The sequence below is a fragment of the Cebus imitator genome, unplaced genomic scaffold, assembly GCF_001604975.1.
Source record: "Cebus imitator isolate Cc_AM_T3 unplaced genomic scaffold, Cebus_imitator-1.0 Scaffold524, whole genome shotgun sequence".
NCBI classification, from domain to species: domain Eukaryota; kingdom Metazoa; phylum Chordata; class Mammalia; order Primates; family Cebidae; genus Cebus; species Cebus imitator.
The window spans coordinates 503,194-522,967 of NW_016107839.1; the positions used below are offsets into that span (position 1 = coordinate 503,194).

At 58.6% G+C, this 19,774-nt stretch overlaps 1 protein-coding gene and 1 long non-coding RNA gene across 11 annotated transcripts in view; both read left to right on the forward strand.

The window, feature by feature from the left end:
- The first annotated feature begins 6,299 nt into the window (after positions 1 to 6,299).
- The window catches only part of TCF3 (transcription factor 3), a 48,425-nt gene continuing 34,950 nt past the window's right edge, over positions 6,300 to 19,774 (forward strand). For 4 of the 10 annotated variants that reach the window (XR_001820564.2, XR_001820565.2, XR_001820566.2 and 1 more), the window contains exons 1-3: positions 6,300 to 6,610; positions 8,589 to 8,699; positions 13,143 to 13,215. Coding sequence is in view for 5 of the 10 variants with exons in the window: in XM_037733438.1 (XP_037589366.1) it covers positions 8,628 to 8,699; positions 13,143 to 13,215 (145 nt within the window). In the remaining 5 variants the exon portion in view is untranslated. Of the gene's footprint in view, positions 6,611 to 8,259; positions 8,700 to 13,142; positions 13,216 to 19,774 lie in introns of those variants that run through there. The other 6 variants (XM_017514397.2, XM_017514399.2, XM_037733439.1 and 3 more) reach the window with 3 other exon arrangements.
- Positions 18,934 to 19,774, forward strand: part of LOC119468891 — a 5,691-nt gene continuing 4,850 nt past the window's right edge. The window contains exon 1 of the long non-coding RNA XR_005197689.1: positions 18,934 to 19,102. This is a non-coding gene — a long non-coding RNA (uncharacterized LOC119468891). The remainder of the gene's footprint in view (positions 19,103 to 19,774) is intronic.

A 19,774-nucleotide genomic window follows, 5' to 3' on the forward strand; every position in this document is an offset into this window, starting at 1 on the left:
GGGGGGCGCGGACGGAGGGGGGCGCGGATGGAAGGGGGTGCAGATGGAGGGGGGCTCGGTGGGGCCAGGCTCAATCCAGAGCTGGGCTCACCCTGGCTGGGGACTGACTGTGCCTTCTTCATGCCCCTCCCACGCAGCCCCAACTGGCCACACCCTGCCTGGTCTCATGGGACCTGGACATGAGCCTCCTGTTTCCCCTTCAGGCCTCTCCCTTGCCCCACGCTGGCCCCACTCAGATAAGCTTTTCCCGTTTACATGTCAGGTCACTAACCGCACATCCAGCAAGTGAGCTGCTAACCCCTCACACCCACCCCCAGGAAAAGCCCCCAGTTATCCCCTACATGTACCCCCCGATCCACCCAGCTCACGGCCCCTGTGATCCTGTGATCATGCCCCTCTCCTTCTCAAATCCCACCACGGCTTTCTAGTCCTCCCACTGTGAGAACCCCGCTCCTCCCTGTGGCCTAAGAGGCCCTGCCCGCTCTCTGACCTTGGCTCCTGTCCCCTGGACTTTTCCGGGCCCCGGCCTCACAAGCCCCCGTTCCTTGAACACCCGGCACCCCTTCCCACCTCAGCCTCTTTGTCCCTCAGTCCCCAGCCAGGCATGCTGTCCGCTCTCTGCCTCTTGATCTCATGCATCTTGAGGTCATAGCCCAAGGTTCACTGCCCCAGGGGGACCCATCACTGTGGGAGGTGGTCCTCCTTTCCCTGAAGGCCAGACAGCAGGAGGTGTGAGTCTGCCGCCCGTCACCCTCAGAGCCTCCCACCCAGCGCTCCTGGCCCCCTGGCTCCCACGGACAAGTCCAGATGGAGGAGCAGAAGTCGGATCTCTGGCAAGCTCCTTCCCTTTCTTGGCGTCCTCACAGCTGGAAGTCCCCGAGAAGACAGGACCCCTTGTGATCAGGCCCCAGAGACTGTAGGGTGCCCCCACTGCCCCATTTCACACCACAGCCTCCTCCCTCCTTGAGGGGGGGAACGATCAGAAGACCCCCACCACCCCAAATCTCAGGAGGTTTCCTGGCCCAGGTCCAGCCTGCAAGCCTGGAGACACCTCCTCCCAGCAGGCAGGAAGAATGGGGCTGGGAGTGGGGGCTCATGCTGCCAAAGCCAGCACTTTGGGAGGCCAAGGCAGGAGGATCGCTTGAAGCCACGAGTTTGAGACCAGCCTAGGCAACATAGTGAGACCTCATCTCTACTAAAAAAAAATAAATAAAATAAGGCTGGGCACGGTGGCTCACACGTGTCATCCCAGCACTTTGGGAGGCCAAGGCAGGAGGATCGCTTGAAGCCACGAGTTTGAGACCAGCCTAGGCAACATAGTGAGACCTCATCTCTACTAAAAAAAAATAAATAAAATAAGGCTGGGCACGGTGGCTCACACGTGTCATCCCAGCACTTTGGGAGGCCAAGGCAGGCGATCACCGGGTCAGGAGATGGAGACCAGCCTGGCCAACATGGTGAAAACCTGTCTCTACTAAAAATACAAAAATCAGCTGGCCATGGTGGCGCATGGCTGTAATCCCAGCTACTGGGGAGGCTGAGGCAGGAGAATCGCTTGAACCAGGTCCCGGGAGGTGGAGGTTGCGGTGAACCAAGAATGTGCCACTGCACTCCAGCCTGGGCGACAGAGTGAGACTCCGTTTTAAAAAGATAAAAATAAATTAATTAATTAAAAATGACGCAGGGAGAACAAGGCAATGAGCCCTACCCTGGCTGAGTCCAAGCCCGGGGCTCTGTGGGGTGGTCCTGAGCTGGTGGTGCGGGGATCAGGCCCTTCGCTGCCAGTCTGAGCCCGAGCAGGAGGCCCCCCCACCCCCCACCCGCCACCGGGAGGCAACACCCATTGTTGTACCCAGTGATAAGTGCCAGCCCCGCCACTCCCTCCTGGGGGGGGGGGGGCGCCGGGGGTGGTGCCTGAGTGTGTTCTCATCCCGGAGAAGTCAAAGGTGCCCACTTTGGGGACAAATGGAACAGGAGTCCAGAGGCTGGCCCCGAGGTCCTGGTCCAAGTCCACTCTGTGTGGACAGCTGAGGCCTCACCATCGCCCCCGGCTCCTGCGCCGACCGCTCCCTGGTGGGAACTCGTCCTTGGCCTGAGTTTTTCTGACAGAAGTGGTTCCGGTTGGTGGGGGCGCACACAGTAGGTGTGGCGGGAACAGGCGGCAGGTGGAGAGGCCCCACTCCTCCTCCGGCCCCACAGCAGAATAAAGGCTGCAGTCAGGAGGCTGGCTGGCTGCCTGTCCCCGTGCCAGGGCCCTGGAGGCAGCACCCAGGTCTCGGGGCTGGGCAGAGGTGGTGGCCGAGGGGGGGCCCCCCACAGGCTGCCTCACCCAGTGACTCAGCCCAGGACAGCCCTCCTCCAGGAAACAATGGAGGCCTGTGGTTGCCAGCAGAGAGATCTTTGAGCCTCAGTTTCCTCATCTGTACAATAGGTGCAACCACACCTCCGGCGGGAGGACCTCACAGTAAACATAGATCTGGAAAGAACCACATTCAGGTGCCGGGCGCGGTGGCTCACGCCTGTAATCCCAGCACTTTGGGAGGCCGAGGCGGGTGGATCACGAGGTCAAGAGATCGAGACCATCCTGGTCAACACAGTGAAACCTCATCTCTACTAAAACTACAAAACATTAGCTGGGCATGGTGGTGCGTGCCTGTAATCCCAGCTACTCAGGAGGCTGAGGCAGGAGAATTGCCTGAACCCAGGAGGCAGAGGTTGCGGTGAGCCGAGATCGCGCCATTGCACTCCAGCCTGGGTAACAAGAGTGAAACTCCGTCTCAAAAACAAAAAAAACACCACATTCAGGACAAGACGAGGGACCCCTGATGGGCCATCTTGCCCAGGAGAGGAGGAACTGAGAGTGTCACCGTCCGCAGGGCTTCCATGCCTGGTGCAAGGCCCCGTACACTGTCAGCGCCCAAAAATTGAATAGTCCTGCCCCGAGCAGGGGCGCACACCGGCTATCCCAGTACTCTGAGAAGCCCAGGCAGGAGGATCACTGGTGCCTAGGAGTTCAAGACCAGCCTGGCAAACATAGGGAGAAACCCGGTCTCTACAAAGACACAAAATTAGGCCGGGCGCCGTGGCTCATGCCTGTAATCCCGGCACTTTGGGAGGCCGAGGCGGGTGGATCACGAGGTCAAGAGATCGAGACCATCCTGGCCAACATGGTGAAACCCCGTCTCTACTAAAAATACAAAAATTAGCCGGGTGTGGTGGTGGGTGCCTGTAGTCCCAGCTACTCAGGAGGCTGAGGCAGGAGAATTGCTTGAACCCGGGAGGCGGAGGTTGCAGTGAGCCAAGATGGCACCACTGCACTCCAGCCTGGCACCTGGCGATGGAGCAAAACTCTGTCTCAAAAAATAAATAAATAAATAAATTAGCCAGGTGTGGTGGCGCGTGCCTGTGGTCCCAGCTTCTCGGGAGACTGAGGCGGGAGGATCGCTTGAGCCCAGGAGGTCAAGCAGTGAGCTGTGACTGCACCACCTCACTCCAGGCTGGGTGACAGAGTGAGACACTTTCTCAAAATAACAACAATAATAATAATAAGTGGTCTGTGAATGGATGGTTGCTTCCCTTCGGTGGGTGAAATTGAAGGGCTCCTCAGAGGGACCCTCGCCCCCACCCTGTGGCCCGGACCCTGAGTGTGAGTGGGGAGTGGCCCACAGTGAGTGAGGCTCCAGCCCAGCCTTCAAGAGCCCCCTAAGCTGGAACGGGGAGAGCCAGACCTGGTCACAGACACCCCCACACCCATGGGGTCACAAGGAAGGGCCGGACGCTGAGGATGCTGGGATGGGATGGGACCTGCTTCGAGACCCTAGCTCCGGAGACGCCTCGAAGCAGGGGGGCGGTGCAGTGAGGCAGGCATCAGCTGTGAGCACCTACTCTGTGCCCAATGCCAGCCCTTCCACTTTCTAGATGGGGAAACTGAGGTCCAGAGAGTAGCAGGAACGTGCCCGAGGTCACGGTGAGGTGGGGTGGGAGGAGGGATTGCAGTGCACACCCGGGGACCCTCAGCCCTCTCCCTAGATCTGCAGCAGGTGCAGGGAGTCTCTGGGCACGAAGGGTCAGAGTGTGCACGGCTCACTTTGGGTGCATGGCAGGAGGGGCTGCTGGTTTCGGTGGGGGGGAGCCCTGTGGCCCCACCTCCCTGCTGGCCTGGACTGGGCGCAGCATTGAACTGTGATGAGCCAGGGGCTCCAGATGGGGGTGGGAAAAGCACCCCAGGCAGAGGGCACAGCAGATGTGGAGGCCCGGGGTGGGCATGAGCTTAGCAGGTTCTGGACCAGTGGAGGCAGGGAGGCTGGAGCCAAGCGGGATGGTGGCGCCTTCCCAGGCTGGGAGTGGAGTGTAGATTTCTCTTTGGAGCCCTGGGAGATTGCATTTTATTTATTTATTTATCGAGACGGAGTTTCACTCGTCACCCAGGTTAGAGTGCAGTGCCACGATCTCGGCTCACTGCAACCTCCGCCTCCCGGGTTCAAGCGATTCTCCTGCCTCATCCTCCCGAGGACTCCAGGTGCTCGCCACCAAGTCCAGCTAATTTTTGTATTTTTGGTAGAGACGGGGTTTCACCTTGTTGGCTAGGATGGTCTGGATCTCCTGGCCTCATGATTCGCCTACCTCGGACTCCTGAAGTGCTGGGATTACAGGCCTGAACCACTGTGCCCGGCTAATTTTTGTATTTTTATTTCGTTTTATTTATTTATTTATTTATTTGAGATGGAGTTTCATTCTTGTTGTCCAGGCTGGAGGGCAGTGGCGCAATCTCCACTCACTGTAACCTCTGCCTCCTGGGTTCGAGTGATTCCCCTGCCTCAGCCTCCCGAGTAGCTGGGATTACAGGCGCATGCCACCACACCAGGTTAATTTTTGTATTTTTATAGTGGTGGGGTTTCACCATGTTGGCGAGGCTGGTCTCGAACGCCTGACCTCAAGTGATCCACCTGCCTTGCCCTCCCAAAGTGATGGGATTACAGGCGTGAGCCACCGCGTCTGGTCAACTTTTTAAATTATTATTTCATATATATATATATATATATATATATATATTTTTTTTTTTTTTTTTTTGAGACGGAGTTTCGCTCTTATTACCCAGGCTGGAGTGCAATGGCACGATCTCGGCTCACTGCAACCTCCGCCTCCCGGGTTCAGGCAATTCTCCTGCCTCAGCCTCCTGAGTAGCTGGGATTACAGGCACGCGCCACCATGCCCAGCTAATTTTTTGTATTTTTAGTAGAGACGGGGTTTCACCATGTTGACTAGGATGGTCTCGATCTCTTGACCTCGTGATCCACCCGCCTCGGCCTCCCAAAGTGCTGGGATTACAGGCTTGAGCCACCGCGCCCGGCTATTATTTCATATTATTTTAAAATTTTTAGAGATGGGAGTCTATGTTGTCCAGGCTGATCTCGAACTTCTGGCCTCAAGCGATCCTCTGGCTGTGGCCTCCCAAAGCGCTGGGATCACGGGTGGGAGCCACCTCGCCCAGCCTTAGGTGGGGTCACTTTTTACTGAAATGCAGCCACGGACTATTAAATCAGGAAGCCGGATCTGGCCTGAGTTATGCCCAAACTCAGGTCCAGATTCATATATGTCGAGACGGAGGCTCAGATAGGCAAAGGCACCGCTCGGGCTCTCCGACCCCGAGCTGGAGTGAGCCTCGGTTTCCCTGCCAGGAAAATGGGTCTGACGTGGCCCCCTACGGGCCAGGATGCCCGCTCCAACCACTCAGTACGAAGAGCTGGCCCGAGGAACGCAAATACAACCAAGCCGAAAGGGCCAAGCGGGCGGCAACACCAACTTCAGAACAAAACTCCAGGACCAACCCCCGCCGCTTCTCGCGGCCTCTCTCTCTCGCAGAGTCCCGCCTCTCCTGCGGGGCGGGGCCGAGAAGGGACAAGGCGGGGCCTCATTACGAATGGCGGGGATCCCCGCCCATCAGGCTTTCACGTCTTCCGATTGGCCAGGCCGTTCTGCCTTATCTTTCAATCTCACGGTCTTTATCCGCTTACGTCATATTAAGCGCACAGCTCCGTGTGCCTCCGCGGGCGGGGATAGTCCGTGTTTTCTCCCCGTGCTGTGGCCCGACCGCCCCCACTGCGCGCCTGCGCCCGCGACCTCCGGGCCTCGCGGGGATTCGGGGACTTCATGAGCATGCTCGCGAGGCCGAGCTGCGAGGTTCGAGACCGAGCCGCCCGAAGGTGGCGGAGGGATCCGCGTGGGCCGCCGGGCGGGGCACGTGGAGGCGGGGCGAGGGCGGTGCCAGCGCGGGGCGGGGCGGGGCGGCGCGGGCCGGGGGCGGAACATGTCTCCCGCCGCAGGAAGATGAGGCAGCGGCGGCGGCTGCGGGCGTAGCGGGCCGGAGCCGACGCGGCGGCGGGCACCGCGGGCACCGCGCACGCCGCTGCCTCAGGGGCTCCCCGGCCGGCCGCACGCACGGGCCCCGCGGGACGGGACACGCGGGGGTGGGAGGGGCCCGGGACACGCGCGTCGCCGCCGCCCACGCGCGACCCTCAGGGGCCCGGCCGCGACTCCCCTTTGTCCGGGGGGGGGGCTCCGCTTCATGCCGCCGCCTCCTGCGCGCCGCGTGCCCGGCCGCGCCCAGCAGGTGAGCCCGGTGGGGGGCGAGGGCCGCACCCGGGACCCCTGCGCTTTGTACCTTGGGGACCCCGGCCGGCCCCGCTCCCGCTTGAGGGGGGGCGCGGAGGAAGTCGGGGCGGGGGCGGCGTCGGGGGGCGCCCCGGGGCCCGGGAGTTATTGTTCTCCAACTTCGTGCGGCGCCTTGGGGGCGGCGACGTGGAGGGGCCCGGAGCTCGCCAGGCCCGAGCCCCCCCACCGCCGGGCCGGGCACTTCGGGAAACTTTGCGCAGCCCCGGGCGGGGGCGCGGGGGGGGCCGGACGGCCGAGCAACTTGGGCGCGAGGACCGCCCCCGCCACCCGGGCGCGCGGGGACCCCGGGACTCCTTCTTCCCCCGGTGTTGGGGGGGCCTGGCCCGGGCGGCGGAGTTTCGGGGGCAGCGCGCAGGAGGGGCGTCCTTTTGTCTGCGCCGGGAAGGTGCCGCGCGCTGCAGGCGCTGGTCGGGGCCGGGCGGGCCGGGGGGGCGCGCGGGGAACATCTGCTCCGCGTTAATGCGGGCGAGGCGGCGGCCACGCTGCGAGCTTCAAAGGCTCCCGGGCCGCGCCGCCTGCACCGGCTGCGGGGGGAGGGGGTCCGGCTTCCTGGGCTGCCTCCCCCTGGGAAAAAGGCGTTTCAGGGTCCCTTTTCCGCGCCGTGCAAAGTGGCTTCAAACATCCTCCAAGTCTCCAAAAGTCCTTCGGACGCCCCAGAAGTCTTCCAGCTCCCATAGAAATGCCCGTTTCAGCTTGCCACCCCCCCCAACTAAGTCTGTCTTAAAATCGGTTTCAACTACCCCACAAAAAAGTGCGGTTTCATAGCCCTCAAAGTCAGTTTCACACGCCCTCCAAAAAAGAAAAAAACTTAGCGGGGGAGGGGCTGCGCTGGGGCGCCCGTTTCACACCCGGCCTCCAGTTGGCAGACAAAGAGGGGATTTCTCCGCTTCTGAAGTTGGGTCTCCCTCCACCTCGGAGGCCCCTCTCCACCCTCAGCCTGGGAGGTGTCTCCCGGGCTGCCCCCGCCCCCACCCCCACCTGGGGACCTCTTGGGGAAAGTCGAAACCCGAGGGGCCTGGAGTGGATTTCTTTGGGACGAAGATTTTTCTCTGCTCCTTTTTCCGGGGGCGGAATGGGAACTGGCAGGTGGATCCCTCATCCCCCATTGTGGTATGGAGCCCTCGGGACCACGCGGGGGCACCCTGGTCTTGGGACCCCCATGTCCCCCCATGTAGGGCATAAGAGAGGAGATGTCAAAGTTTTGCTTAAAAATAATTCTTGGGTACATGGTGGCAGTAAAGCAACCTAGGGTTGTGTTTTTTTTCCCGATTAATACTACTGGGGTTTTCTGGGGGCAGGAGATTCAAGGGTTGAGGGAAGCTTTGCCGGTCTCTGCATAGGGCTCACCTCCCCCCTTTAAGTCGTGAAGTTTGTAAAAGAGCTTCGTGGTTTTCTGACTTGTGGGTTTCCTTCATGTCGAATTTAGGGGCAACCTGGTCTTCAACGTGCTGTGACATCTGCTGGTGGGGGGGAATCACCAAATTTTCCGCGGGGTGGGGTAGGGTCGGGCTGTTCCTCCCCTTCCCGGAGGGGGGCCTGGGAGGAAGCCCGGGGCGGGGGGGGGGGGGGGGGGGGGGGGGAGATGGTTGGAAATGAGACGTGGAGAAAGGAGAGGTGTTCTGGCCGCCCTGTTTGCAGTTTAAAATTGGCAACTTGATTCCCTGGTGGTCCCTGGGGGAGGCAGGGAGTTTATATGTGCACACCCTCCCCCCATTTTTCAGACTCCCTGTGGCCTCTGGGGAGGGGTCTCAGGGACCCAGACTCTGGAATTCCAGCTTCCCAGGGCCCGCCCAGAAGCCAGACCCCAGGGCAGGTGAGGAGCTTTTTAAGCGGCTTCCTAGCTCTGCGCTTTTGATATTCAGCTCTTCTTCCCTCGCTGTTTCTCCCTGTCCGTCTTTCCCACGTCCACCACGCAGGGATTCCAGTCCTGAGGTGCCCACCCTGGCCCCAGGAGAATGAACCAGCCGCAGAGAATGGCGCCCGTGGGCACGGACAAGGAGCTCAGTGACCTCCTGGACTTCAGCATGGTGAGCCAGGACCCCCCCGCCCCAGCCGCCGACACCCCTTGCCCCCAGAGTTCCCGGGAAGGTTTTCAGGGCGAGTGTCTGCTGAATACTTGCAGCAATGGGGCCTGGGCTGTTTGGACGGGAGGCCCCGGATGGGGCTGGGGGAGCGGGCTGCTCTCTGGCAGGGATGCTGACAGCCCATGGCAAGGCCTGCGCCATGGGGATTTCTCCCGGATACAGCATGGCACAGCCCACTGCTTTACAGATGGGGAAACTGAGGTGGGCAGGACCACCCAGGGTCTTCAGCTTCTCTGTGGGGAGGACTTGGCCTCAGCAGCTTGGTTCTGGGGCCTCAGTTTGGCTGGCGAAGCAAACTGCCGCTTTGATCTTCTGATCTGTAAAATAGGGCTGATCAGGATTGTTTACTCCACTGTAGATACAAAAATTAAAGGTAAAAGGCCAGTGGATGATAGCGAGACCCTGTTTCAATAAATGGAAGCAGGGCTGGGCACAGTGGTTCACACCTGCCGTCCCAGCACTTTGGGAGGCTGAGGCGAGAGGATCGCTTGAGGCCAGTAGTTCAAGTCCAGTCCAGGCAACTTAGTGATACCCCATTTTTTTTGGTGGGGGTGGGGATGGAGTTTCGCTCCTGATGCCCAGGTTGATGTGCAGTGGCATGATATGGGCTCACTGCAGCCTCTGCCTGCTGGTTCAAGTGATTCTTCAGCCTCAGCCTCCCTAGTAGCTGGGATTACAGGCATGCACCACCACACCCCTTAATTGTCTCTTTTTTTTTTTTGGAGACGGAGTTTCGCTCTTGTTGCCCAGGCTGGAGAGCGATGGCGCGATCTTGGCTCACCGCAGCCTCCGCCTCCTGGGTTCAGGCAATTCTCCTGCCTCAGCCTCCCGAGTAGCTGGGATTACAGGCACGCGCCACCATGCCTAGCTAATTTTTTGTAGTTTTAGTAGAGACGGGGTTTCACCATGTTGACCAGGATGGTCTCGATCTCTTGACCTCGTGATCCACCCGCCTCGGCCTCCCAAAGTGCTGGGATTACAAGCGTGAGCCACCGCGCCCGGCATTGTCTCTGTTTTTTTAGTAGTGATGGGGTTTCACCATGTTGGCCAGGCTAGTCTTGAACTCCTGACCTCAGGTGATCCAGTCACTTCAACCTCCCAAAATGCTGGGATTGCAGGAATGAGCCACTGTGCCTGGCTCAAAACCCCATTTCTTTGTTTTTATTTTTATTTATTTATTTTAAAGATGGGGTTTCACCAGCATGGCCAGGCTGGTCTTGAACTCCTGACCTCAGGTGATCCAGTCACTTCAACCTCCCAAAATGCTGGGATTGCAGGAATGAGCCACTGTGCCTGGCTCAAAACCCCATTTCTTTGTTTTTATTTTTATTTATTTATTTTAAAGATGGGGTTTCACCAGCATGGCCAGGCTGGTCTTGAACTCCTGACCTCAGGTGATCCATCCACTTCGGCCTCCCAAAGTGTTGGATTACAGGCGTGAGCCACCGCATCTGGCCATCCCCATTTCTTTAAAAAAAAAAAAAAAAAAATTCTAAAAAGCCAGGCATGGTGGCGTGTGCCTGTGGTCTCAGCTACTCCGGAGGCTGGGGCAAGGAGGATCTCTTGATCCCTTAAGGTCGAGGCTGCAGTGATCTGTGACTGTGCCACTGCATTCCCCCTTGGGCGTTAGAGTAAGGCTCTGTTTCAAAGAAAAAAAGGGGGTGCCCCTTGCAGAGCGGACCACTCTCTGTGAATGGGGCAGGCACCACCTGGCCCCTATGGGACTCCGTTGGTGGGCAGAGGACACAGGCGTGCAGCTGACTGTGCGGTTAGTCACACGTGGTTGCTGAAGTTGCCATGCCAGGAGCCGGGCTTGAGGCTGGGTCAGGAGTGAGTGCAACCTGCAGGGCAGACAGCAGCGCCACCACTGTGACGGGTCATGGTCATCACTGGGGAGCAGACAGGCCAGTGGCGAGGGCAGGGCGGCTCCCTGGGAGTCCCCTGTGTTCGGATCTGTCCCTGAACAGCCCATTTTCCAGCTGGACGGTTGGAGGCTCAGAGGGTGGCAGCCTTTGGAAGTCAGCTCAGGCAGGCACGGTGAGGCTGGAGCCCCAGAGCCCGATCGTCGGGCACAGGCTGCTGCTGGGCGTCATGAAGGCCCAGGGCCTCGGGGCCACGTGCTGTGCGTTCCTGGAGAAGCCAGGGACCTGGGTCAGTTTCCTCTAGCCTGTCTGCAGATGTGCTAAGTCCTGCCCCCACCCCCGTGCCCAGCAGCAGCCTTTGGGGTTGAAACAGGTTAGGGGAGGGCACTTTCAGTCTGAATTTAACCCTCCCCCGGTGAGGCGCAGGCCACTGAGGTCTGTCAAAAACAAAAGTCCCCAAACTGAAACAACACCAGCCCCCCTGCGGAAAAAAACAGCCCCTGACCGGAGGGGCGGGAGGGGCCGGGGCTCAGGAAGGGCCGAGCTGGTATTTTTGAGCCCGTTTTATTTCTGACTCCCTGGCTGAGTAACCCAGGGTGCAGTTTGGTTGTTTTTGTTAAACTGACAAGTCACAGACCACTGGGCCGGAACGGATGGGGGTTTGGGGGGAAGGGGCGCAGGTTCAGCCCCAGGACCTGCTCCTCACCTCGCATCTCAGCCTGTCTCCCTGTCCCAGGCTGGAGCCAGTGGCCCCTTTCCCAGGGAAGAAAGCTGAGGCTGGGCACAGTGAGTTGTACGTCCTCTGCAGCGTCTACCCATCTGGCTTTACCCAGAGCGGGCGTTTCCCCTGCTGGCCGGGTTGGGGGGAGCAGAGGCAGTCCTAATTCCTGCCCACAGTCCCAGAGTGGCCCTGTGCCCCTGCCCCGGAAACCGAGCCTTTAGGGTGCTTCCCTGGAGCAGTTTCGCATAAAGTGGGAGAAGAGGCTCTTCCGAATAAATGTGAGGGAGGAAGCTGACCGTCCTGCCCAGGCGGGGCTGGCTGTGTCGGGCAGGAAGGGCCGGGGGCTGCTGGCCTGCGCTGACCTGCAGTGCATGGGTCCCAGGCAGTCCCTGGCGGGAGTCAGCCACGCTTGCCCTGCACAGGTGCCCATGGGCGCGTGGGCTTCACAGCATCCCAAGCAGCCAGAGCCTGAGTCCATTTCACAGAAGAGGAAGCCGAGGCTCCCAGTGGCGCAGGGGCTTTTCTGGGCTGCTCACGAGGCCTGCGGAACCCGCAGGCCACAGCCCGGTACCCTGTGGCCCCTGCCACGTCAGCGCAGCCCTGCTGTGCTCAGGGGCAAAGCAAATAGAGACGCAGTCGGTTGCAGCTCCTCAGGTGGGCTGGCTCAGGCCGGCCTGTCCCCCATGGCTAGCCTCAGTTTCCCAAATGGGAGAGTGGGCCTCAGATACCAGGGCCCTGGGGAGGCGGGCACACCTCAGCCGGTGGGAGGGGTGCGATCCTGGGTGAACTCTGCCTCCAGCCTGGGTGCCAGCCCTGCCCGAGTGGCTGTTCTTCCTCTCGGGGGCCAGGTGAGAGTGTGGCCTCCATTTCCCCGTCTGTGGAACCAGGGAGTGGGAGGTGGAACCCCGTTTCCTGGGCCCTTCTTGGTGCGGTGACACCAGTCCCGGGATCGTGGCACAGGCACCATGCCTTCGCCTCCTGGCTGGTTCAGGAAGGTTTCAGGGATGGTCGGGTTGGCCGCGCCTCAAAAAGCCCCTGGCCCCGATTCCAGCCACTTTGATCCCTCGAGCCCCAAATGGGAGCTTTAAAACCCAGCCCCTGGGGAAGGGCAGGGCAGAGAGGGTTTTGTTTTTTTCTGTGGCAAAAGGTTTTGTTGATGTTGGCTTTTCCGGTTAATGCTGCTAAGCCGTTTAATCTTGAGGGACTTATTGCCCTGGGTACTGGTGACCCAGGCAGGGGGAGGAGGCAGTTCTACACCCCTCGCGCCCAGACCCCGGATCAGCTGTGCCCCTCTGGCTTCCTGCGGCTCCGGGCTCCATCCCATATCTTCGACCTGCTGCCTGTCTACGTCTTGGTTTCCCCTTCTGCCAGGCAAACCCATGCCCAGCCCTGCTGCAGGCCCTGCCACCCGGGGCCAGTGCACACACCCGAAACCGGGAGCCAGCCAGGCCTCAGGCGTCCGGGACTCGTGTCCACCTGTCCAGGGTGAACCTCTCACTTTTCAGAGCTGGCAAGTGACGACAAGTTTATGTCACTCGTAAACACAAACTCGTGTCACTGTGAGAGCTGTTAAGTTGTATCTTTAGTCTAAACAGGACACTCTGTTCCCCCAAAGCGCCTGGGGTGCAGCGGGGTGGTCGATGTCTGGAGTTTCCTTGCCCTGGGCGTGGGTGTCGGGGTGCAGCGTGGCTGAGGGCCGGTGGGGCCCTAGAGTCTTCTGGTCCCTGGTGGGACAGAGCAGGATAGGATGGGCCTCCATTTGTTTGCCACCTGCCCTGCTCACCTCACCCCCCCTCCCCGCAGATGTTCCCGCTGCCTGTCACCAATGGGAAGGGCCGGCCTGCCTCCCTGGCCGGCGCGCAGTTCGGAGCTTCAGGTAGGACCCCGCTTCTTGCCGGCACTGGTGGAGTAGAGATGGAGGGTGTGCGGGAGACAGTGCCTGGGGCCACGGAGGCTGGAGGACGGGCCGCACAGGCCGGGTCGGGGCTGGTGAGCCTGAGGACCCCCGGAATCAGCTGCTCCTGCCCCTGTGTCCCTGGAGCCTGGAGCGGGGGCAGGAGGGGGGCCTTGCTGGTAGGATGGGGTTAGGGCTGGGCCTCTTTCTGGGTGAGGAACTCCAGCCATCCACAAGGGGGAAACTGAGGCCCTGGAGGGTTGTGGCGCAGAATCGCACCCACTTGGTGAGACTTCACTGCTTTCCTTTAAGCATGGATTAGGCGCTTGCTGTATGCAGGGCCCAGCACTAGGGTGACTGGCCATCCTGGTTTGCCCAGGATTGAGGGGCGATTCCTGGGACCTGGGATCTTTCAAACCAGAAAGATCCCAGATGGACGTGGAAGAGCTGGTCACCCTTCCCGATGACCCAACGGTGGGCGGGACAGACCGGGGGGAGACGTCTGAAAATCCTGAAAATCAAAACCAAATCATGGCCAGGACTTCCCGGCACCCCCAGCCAGGGCCAGGCTGCCCCAAAGTGGGGACTCTGGGGAAGGTGTCTGCAGAGGGGGTGTCGGGCAGAACCCTGAGAGTCTGAGCAAGGGGCCGGGGACAGCGTGCCGGGCAGTGGGAACAGCTCCTACAGAAGCCCTGAGGCAGCACCGTTGGGGTGGGGGGCGCTGTCTCTGTATCGGGGCCAGCAGGGAGCCATGGATGGCTGTGGAGAGAGGGTGGAGTCTGATGTACATCATGCAAGGCCTGCGCTGGCTGTCGGCAGGAGGTGGTGGGGGGGCCGGGGCGGGTGCCGATGCTGCTTCAGAGCCTCTGGGTGTCTTCGAGGACATCAGCATCTTTCTTGTGGGGGGTCCCTTGGGACCGGGCCTCGAGGCTGTGTCCTTTCCACCTCCGGGACCTGGGGAGAAAGTTCTGTCTTGAAGTTGTCTCTAGGATACCCCCGGGGTGGGCTCTGGCTGGAGTCTTGGGGTTCTGAGTGGTGGGTGAAGGGGGTCTGTACTTGGGCACCTCCACCCCCACGTGGAGGGTCATCGGTTTGCTGCCCTCACTGCTCTGCGATGGCCTTCCCCTCTGCCTGAGGAAGTGGCCCCAGGGCTGGCCAGAATGCTCCCTAAGGCATGGAAATCCCCGAACACTACCCCGGCAGCCCCCCGGAAACAGCTCAGGAACTGGACATGCTGACCTTCCCTGAGTGAGGCAGAGGGTCAAGCCCCAGGGGCTTCCTGGAGGAGGAGGCGCAGCTCCCAAGGTCGTCCATCCTCATCCCCCTGGGCCTCTGCGTGAGCTTATAGCAGGGCCTGGTGTGGGGGAGGGGTAGGAGGCGTCTTCCCTTGTTCGCTGTTCTCTGTCCTCCCCTCAGCTCTGGCGCGGACCCCCAGCTTTGAGGCTGGTGCCCGGGTAGCCAGAGCCCTGGTGTGCAGGCCGCCTGGCCCTGAGAATGCTCCCTCTGGGATGCCTCTGCCTGGACGCCCAGCCTGGTCCCAGCAGCAACCCCTCGAATGTTTGCAGATTGGTTTTCTGTGGTTCCTTACAGCCGCCTCGGGAGCTCTGGCCCTGCCCCAACGCTGTAGGTGGGGAGGCTCTTGCCTCGTCCCCGCCACAACATCGGGGCGGAGTCTTCAGCGGCCTGGGGAGGCCCAGCGTGTTGCCTTTCTTGCTCTTGAGAGATGTGTTCTGGCTGCTCCAGCCTGGGACCCCCTCCCAGCTCCTGGACACAGCGGGGTGACCCCCGACACCCCAGTTCAGTCCATGTGGTTAACACCAGCCTGAGCCTGAGGTGGTGCAGGACGCAGAGCCCCAAGCCTGGAGTTGGTGTAACCCCCCCTTACTGCCGCCAGTCTCCTGGCCCCGAATGCAGCCCCCCCAAAGCTCTCACAAGATGGCCCCCCGTTCTGTCTTCGGGTTCAGTGAGTTGGTGAGTACGAGGGGCAGAGGTGTCCTGGCAGGGCCCGGGAGCTGCAGTCATTTTCCTCCTCCTCCTATTCTCCAAGGACCCCGGGAAGAGGGGAGTTTGGGGTTCATCAGCAGGATGGAGCCTCGGAGCTGTGCGATCCCTTCCCAAACCTCTGCCGCTTCCCTGGAACGGAAGATGCGGCCTCCTTCCAGGCAGTGCCCGGTGGGCTTCAGGGACCCCGCCCTTCGCCAGGAGTCCCCAGCGCTGATGGGGTCCTCCAGCCGCATTCTCCACCTGGGCCTCTTCCTCATGCATGCTTCTCTAGTACCCGTTTAAGTCACGTCGCTTCTCTTAAACTCGTTTGAGAGGAAACTTCAGATCTGAGAGTCAGAAGCCCAGGCAAGTGTGAAAGGTGTGCCTGAAAATTAACTAAACGTGAGCTTTGCCTTGTGAAGAGTCTGCCTGTTCTTCGGCATTTATTAATACTTAAAAATTAGTGTCAAGAGAAGAGTTAGGTACTGGGTGAGGTGGTTCATGCCTGTAATCCCAGCACTTTAGGAGGCTGAGGCAGGAGGATCGCTTGAGGCCAGGAGGTCAAGGCTGCACTGAGCCGTTGCGCTCCAGCCCGGGTGATGGCAAGACCCCAATTCAAACAAGCAGAAAGGGGCGGGGCGCAGTGGTTCATGGCTATGATCTCAGCACTTTGGGGGGCCAAGGCGAAAGGATCACTTGAGCCCGAGCTTGAAACCAGCCTGGGCCACACGGCGAAACCCCATCTCTAGTAAAAATACAAAACAGCTGGGCGTGGTGGCGCGCACTTGTGGTTCCAGCTCCTTGGGAGGCTGAGGCAGGAGGACTGCTGGAGCCTGGGGGGCGGAGGCTCCAGTGAGCCAAGATCGCACCTCTGCACTGCAGCCTGGGCCGCACAGCCAGACCCTGTCTCGAAACAAAAGCGAAACAAAAAAAGGCATTAGAGGTGAGCTTAAGGAAAACCAGGATTTCCTGGTTGCCTGGACTGGAAAACATTTAAAACGGGAGTAATTTTTGTACGCCTTCTTCTGCCCACCACGTCCCATTTTTGGAAACCTTGAGGCACAGATCTCTGAGTGACACCTCATCTTCTGCCAAAAAAGCCAGGATCCAAGGCCACGAGAGACACCAGGAAATGCTGGCTGACAGAGAAAAGGAAAGTCCTTCCCATTTTTAATTTCCCCGTAGCTTTCTCTGTGCAATTGTAAGTGTCACACATGCTCAGAATGACGAGTGCAGAGCAGACACCTCTGGTTTTAGAGAAAACCCTGGAGTAACCTGGCGCAGGGGATTTCCTCTGGGTAAGTGTCAGGGAGTGGAATTGTTAGGTCCGTGGATTTTTGTGTTTGTTTTGAGATGGGAGTTTTGCTGTTTTCACCCAGGTTGGAGTGCAGTAGTGCGATCTCAGCTCACCCCAACCTCCACCTCCCAGGTTCAAGTGATTCTCCTGCCTCAGCCTCCCGAGTAGCTGGGACCACAAGTGCATGCCATCATGCCCAGCTCATTTTTTTGTTTTTAGTAGAGATGGGGTTTTACCATGGCGGCCAGGCTGGTCTCAAACTCCTGTCCTCAGGCAATCAGCCGGCCTTGGCCTCCCAGAGCGCTGGATTACAGGTGTGAGCCGCTATGCCTGACCTCCGTGGATGCTTTTCCACTTAAAAACGTCCCTCGTGGCCAGTCGCAGCGGCTCACGCCTGTAATACCAACCCTTGGGGAGGCTGAGGCAAAAGGGTCACCTGGGGCTAGGAGTTCAAGACCAGCCTGGCGAACATGGTGACAGCATGGTCTCTCATGCGATAGGTGACAAAGCTGATCTTCTTTCCTGCCATTCGTTTGATTAATAGAGGGTGATCTTTTCAGAAGGAGATCAACCGGCTTTTTGGCGAATTTTCTGTTACTCTTTTGAGCCTTCGTTCTTGGAGTCCATGCACTTTTTTCATGCTGAAGTCATTCGAGATTCATGGGAAGTGGCAGAGGGTGAGCTTCTCACCCAGCCACCCCAGGGGTACCGTTCTGCCCAGCCACTGTCTGTGGTGCCGTGTCCGACCTGGGAAGCTGGCATTGGTACCAGCTGTAGAGCCTGGTGAGATTCCACAGCTTCACACGCACACGTGCGCATGCATGTGTGTGTGTGTATACGTGTGTCGGTATGTGCGCGTGCGAGTATGTGTGTGCGGGTGTCTGAGCATCTGAATGCATGTGTGTGTTGGTGTGTGTCTGCACATGTGTGTGTGCTGGTGTCTGAGCATCTGAATGCATGTGTGTGTTGGTGTGTGTGCGTGTCTGCACGTGTGTGTGTGCGGGTGTTTGAGCATCTGAATGCATGTGTGTCTTGGTGTGTGTCTGTGTGTCTGCACGTGTGTGTGTGCGGGTGTCTGAGCATCTGCATGTGTGTGTCTGTTGGTGTGTGCGTGTCTGCACGTGTGAGTGCGTGGGTGAGCATCTGAATGCATGTGTCTGTTGGTGTGTGTCTGCGTGTGTGTACGTGTGAGTGTGCAGATGTCTGAGCATCTGAATATGTGTTTGTATGGGTTTGTACATGCGTGTGTGTCTCAGCGTGTGTGAGTTCGTGTGTGTGCATTGTGTGTGTGTGTGGAGACTTCTTTGCACTTTCAAGACATGCACGTTTCTTAACCCCAGGAATCAGTCATCTGTTCTTCATCTCTACATTTCCTTCTAATCCCTGGGTCTCACTTTGTTGTTCAGCCTGGAGTGCAGTGGTGCAATCATAACTCACTGTATCCTGGAACTTCTGGGCTCAAGTGATCCTCCCACCTCAGCCTCGTGAGCAGCTGGGACCACAGGCCTGCACCACCTAGCTAATTGCAAAAGTATCTCATTTGTAGAGGGCTGGGTCAGCAACTCACACCAGTAATCCCAGCACTTTGGGAGGTCGAGGTGGGAGGATTGCGGGAGCCTGGGAGTTCAAGACCAGCCTCGGCAACATGGTGAGACCCTGTCTCTAAAAAATTTTGTTGGGGTGTGGTGGCTCACACCTGTAATGCCAGCATTTCGGGAGGGTGGATCACATGAGGCCAGGAGTTCAAGACCAGCCTGGCCAACATGATGAAACCCTGTCTCTACTGAAAATACAAAAATTAGCCAGGCGTGGTGGTGCATGCCTGTAGTCCCAGCTACTCAGGTGGCTAAGGCATGAAAATCACTTGAAACTGGCGGGTGGGGAGAGGTTGCAATGAGCTGAGATTGTGCCATTGCACTTTGGCCTGGGGGACGGAGGGAGACTCTGCAGAAGGGAAACAAATGTATAAATGTTGTGCTGTGTTCCCCAGGCTGGTCTTGAACTCATGAGCTCAAGTGATCCGCCTGCCTCAGCCTCCCAAACTGCTGCGATTCCACATCTGAACCGATGTGCCCAGCCCAGGTTTTCACTTTGAATATTTTATATAAATAGAATCCTACAGTTTGCAGCCTTCTGAGGTTGGCCTTTTTTCTTTTTTTTTTTGAGACGGAGTTTCGCTCTTGTTACCCAGGCTGGACTGCAATGGCGCGATCTCGGCTCACCGCAACCTCTGCCTCCCAGGTTCAAGTGATTCTCCTGCCTCAGCCTCCTGAGTAGCTGGGACTACAGGCACCTGCCACCACGTGTGGATAATTTTTTGTATTTTTAGTAGTCACGGGGTTTCACCGTGTTGGCCAGGCTGGCCTTGAACTCCTGACCTCAGGTGATCCGTCCGCCTCGGCCTCCCTAAGTACTGGGATCAGAGGCATGAGCCACCGTGCCCACCCACCTCATTAACCTTTTAACAACAGCAGTACTACATTCGTTTACATTACCTTTTTTTTTCCGTAACAAATTTTTTGGCTGGGCGCGGTGGCTCACGCCTGTAATCCAAGCACTTTGGAGGCCGAGGCGGGCGGATCACCTGAGGTCGGGAGTTCAAGACCAGCCTGACCAACATGGTGAAACCCCGTCTTTAAAAAAAAAAAATTTTTTTTTTTTTGTTGCCCAGGCTAGCCTGGAATGCATAGGCTCGCCTCCTCAAGTGCCAGGACAGCGGACCTCAGCCGCTGCAGCGCCTCTTTTTTATAGAATTTTCACAATGGAGACAGGTTCTCAGTTGAACTGGGCTCGGGCAGTCGCCTGCCTAGGCCTCCCAGGGTGCCGGGACACAGGCGTGAGCCTCCACTTACCTCACCGTTTCTTGAGCACTGTATGTCGGACATAGAGCTTGGCTTATTCACTGAACGTTCTCAATCCTAACAGGTCAGCCAAATAGGTGCGGTTGTTACCCCACTTTACTGGCAAAGAAGCTGAAACTTAGTGTTTCATTTATGTTGCAGTAAACATTACTAATGATGGAGGTTTTCAGTTTGTCTTGGTGGCTTACAGGTTTAATTTTCTTCTTCTTTTTCTTTTTTTTAAAGAGAGAGGGTCTCACCATATTGCCCAGGCTAGTGTTGACCCCCTGCTCTGAAGCAATGTTCCTGCCTCGGCCTTCTGAGTAGCTGGGACTACAGGTGTGAGCAGCTGCATCCAGCTAATTAATTTTATTTTGTTAATGTTTATTTAGAGATGGAGTGTTGCTTTTTTTTTTTTTTT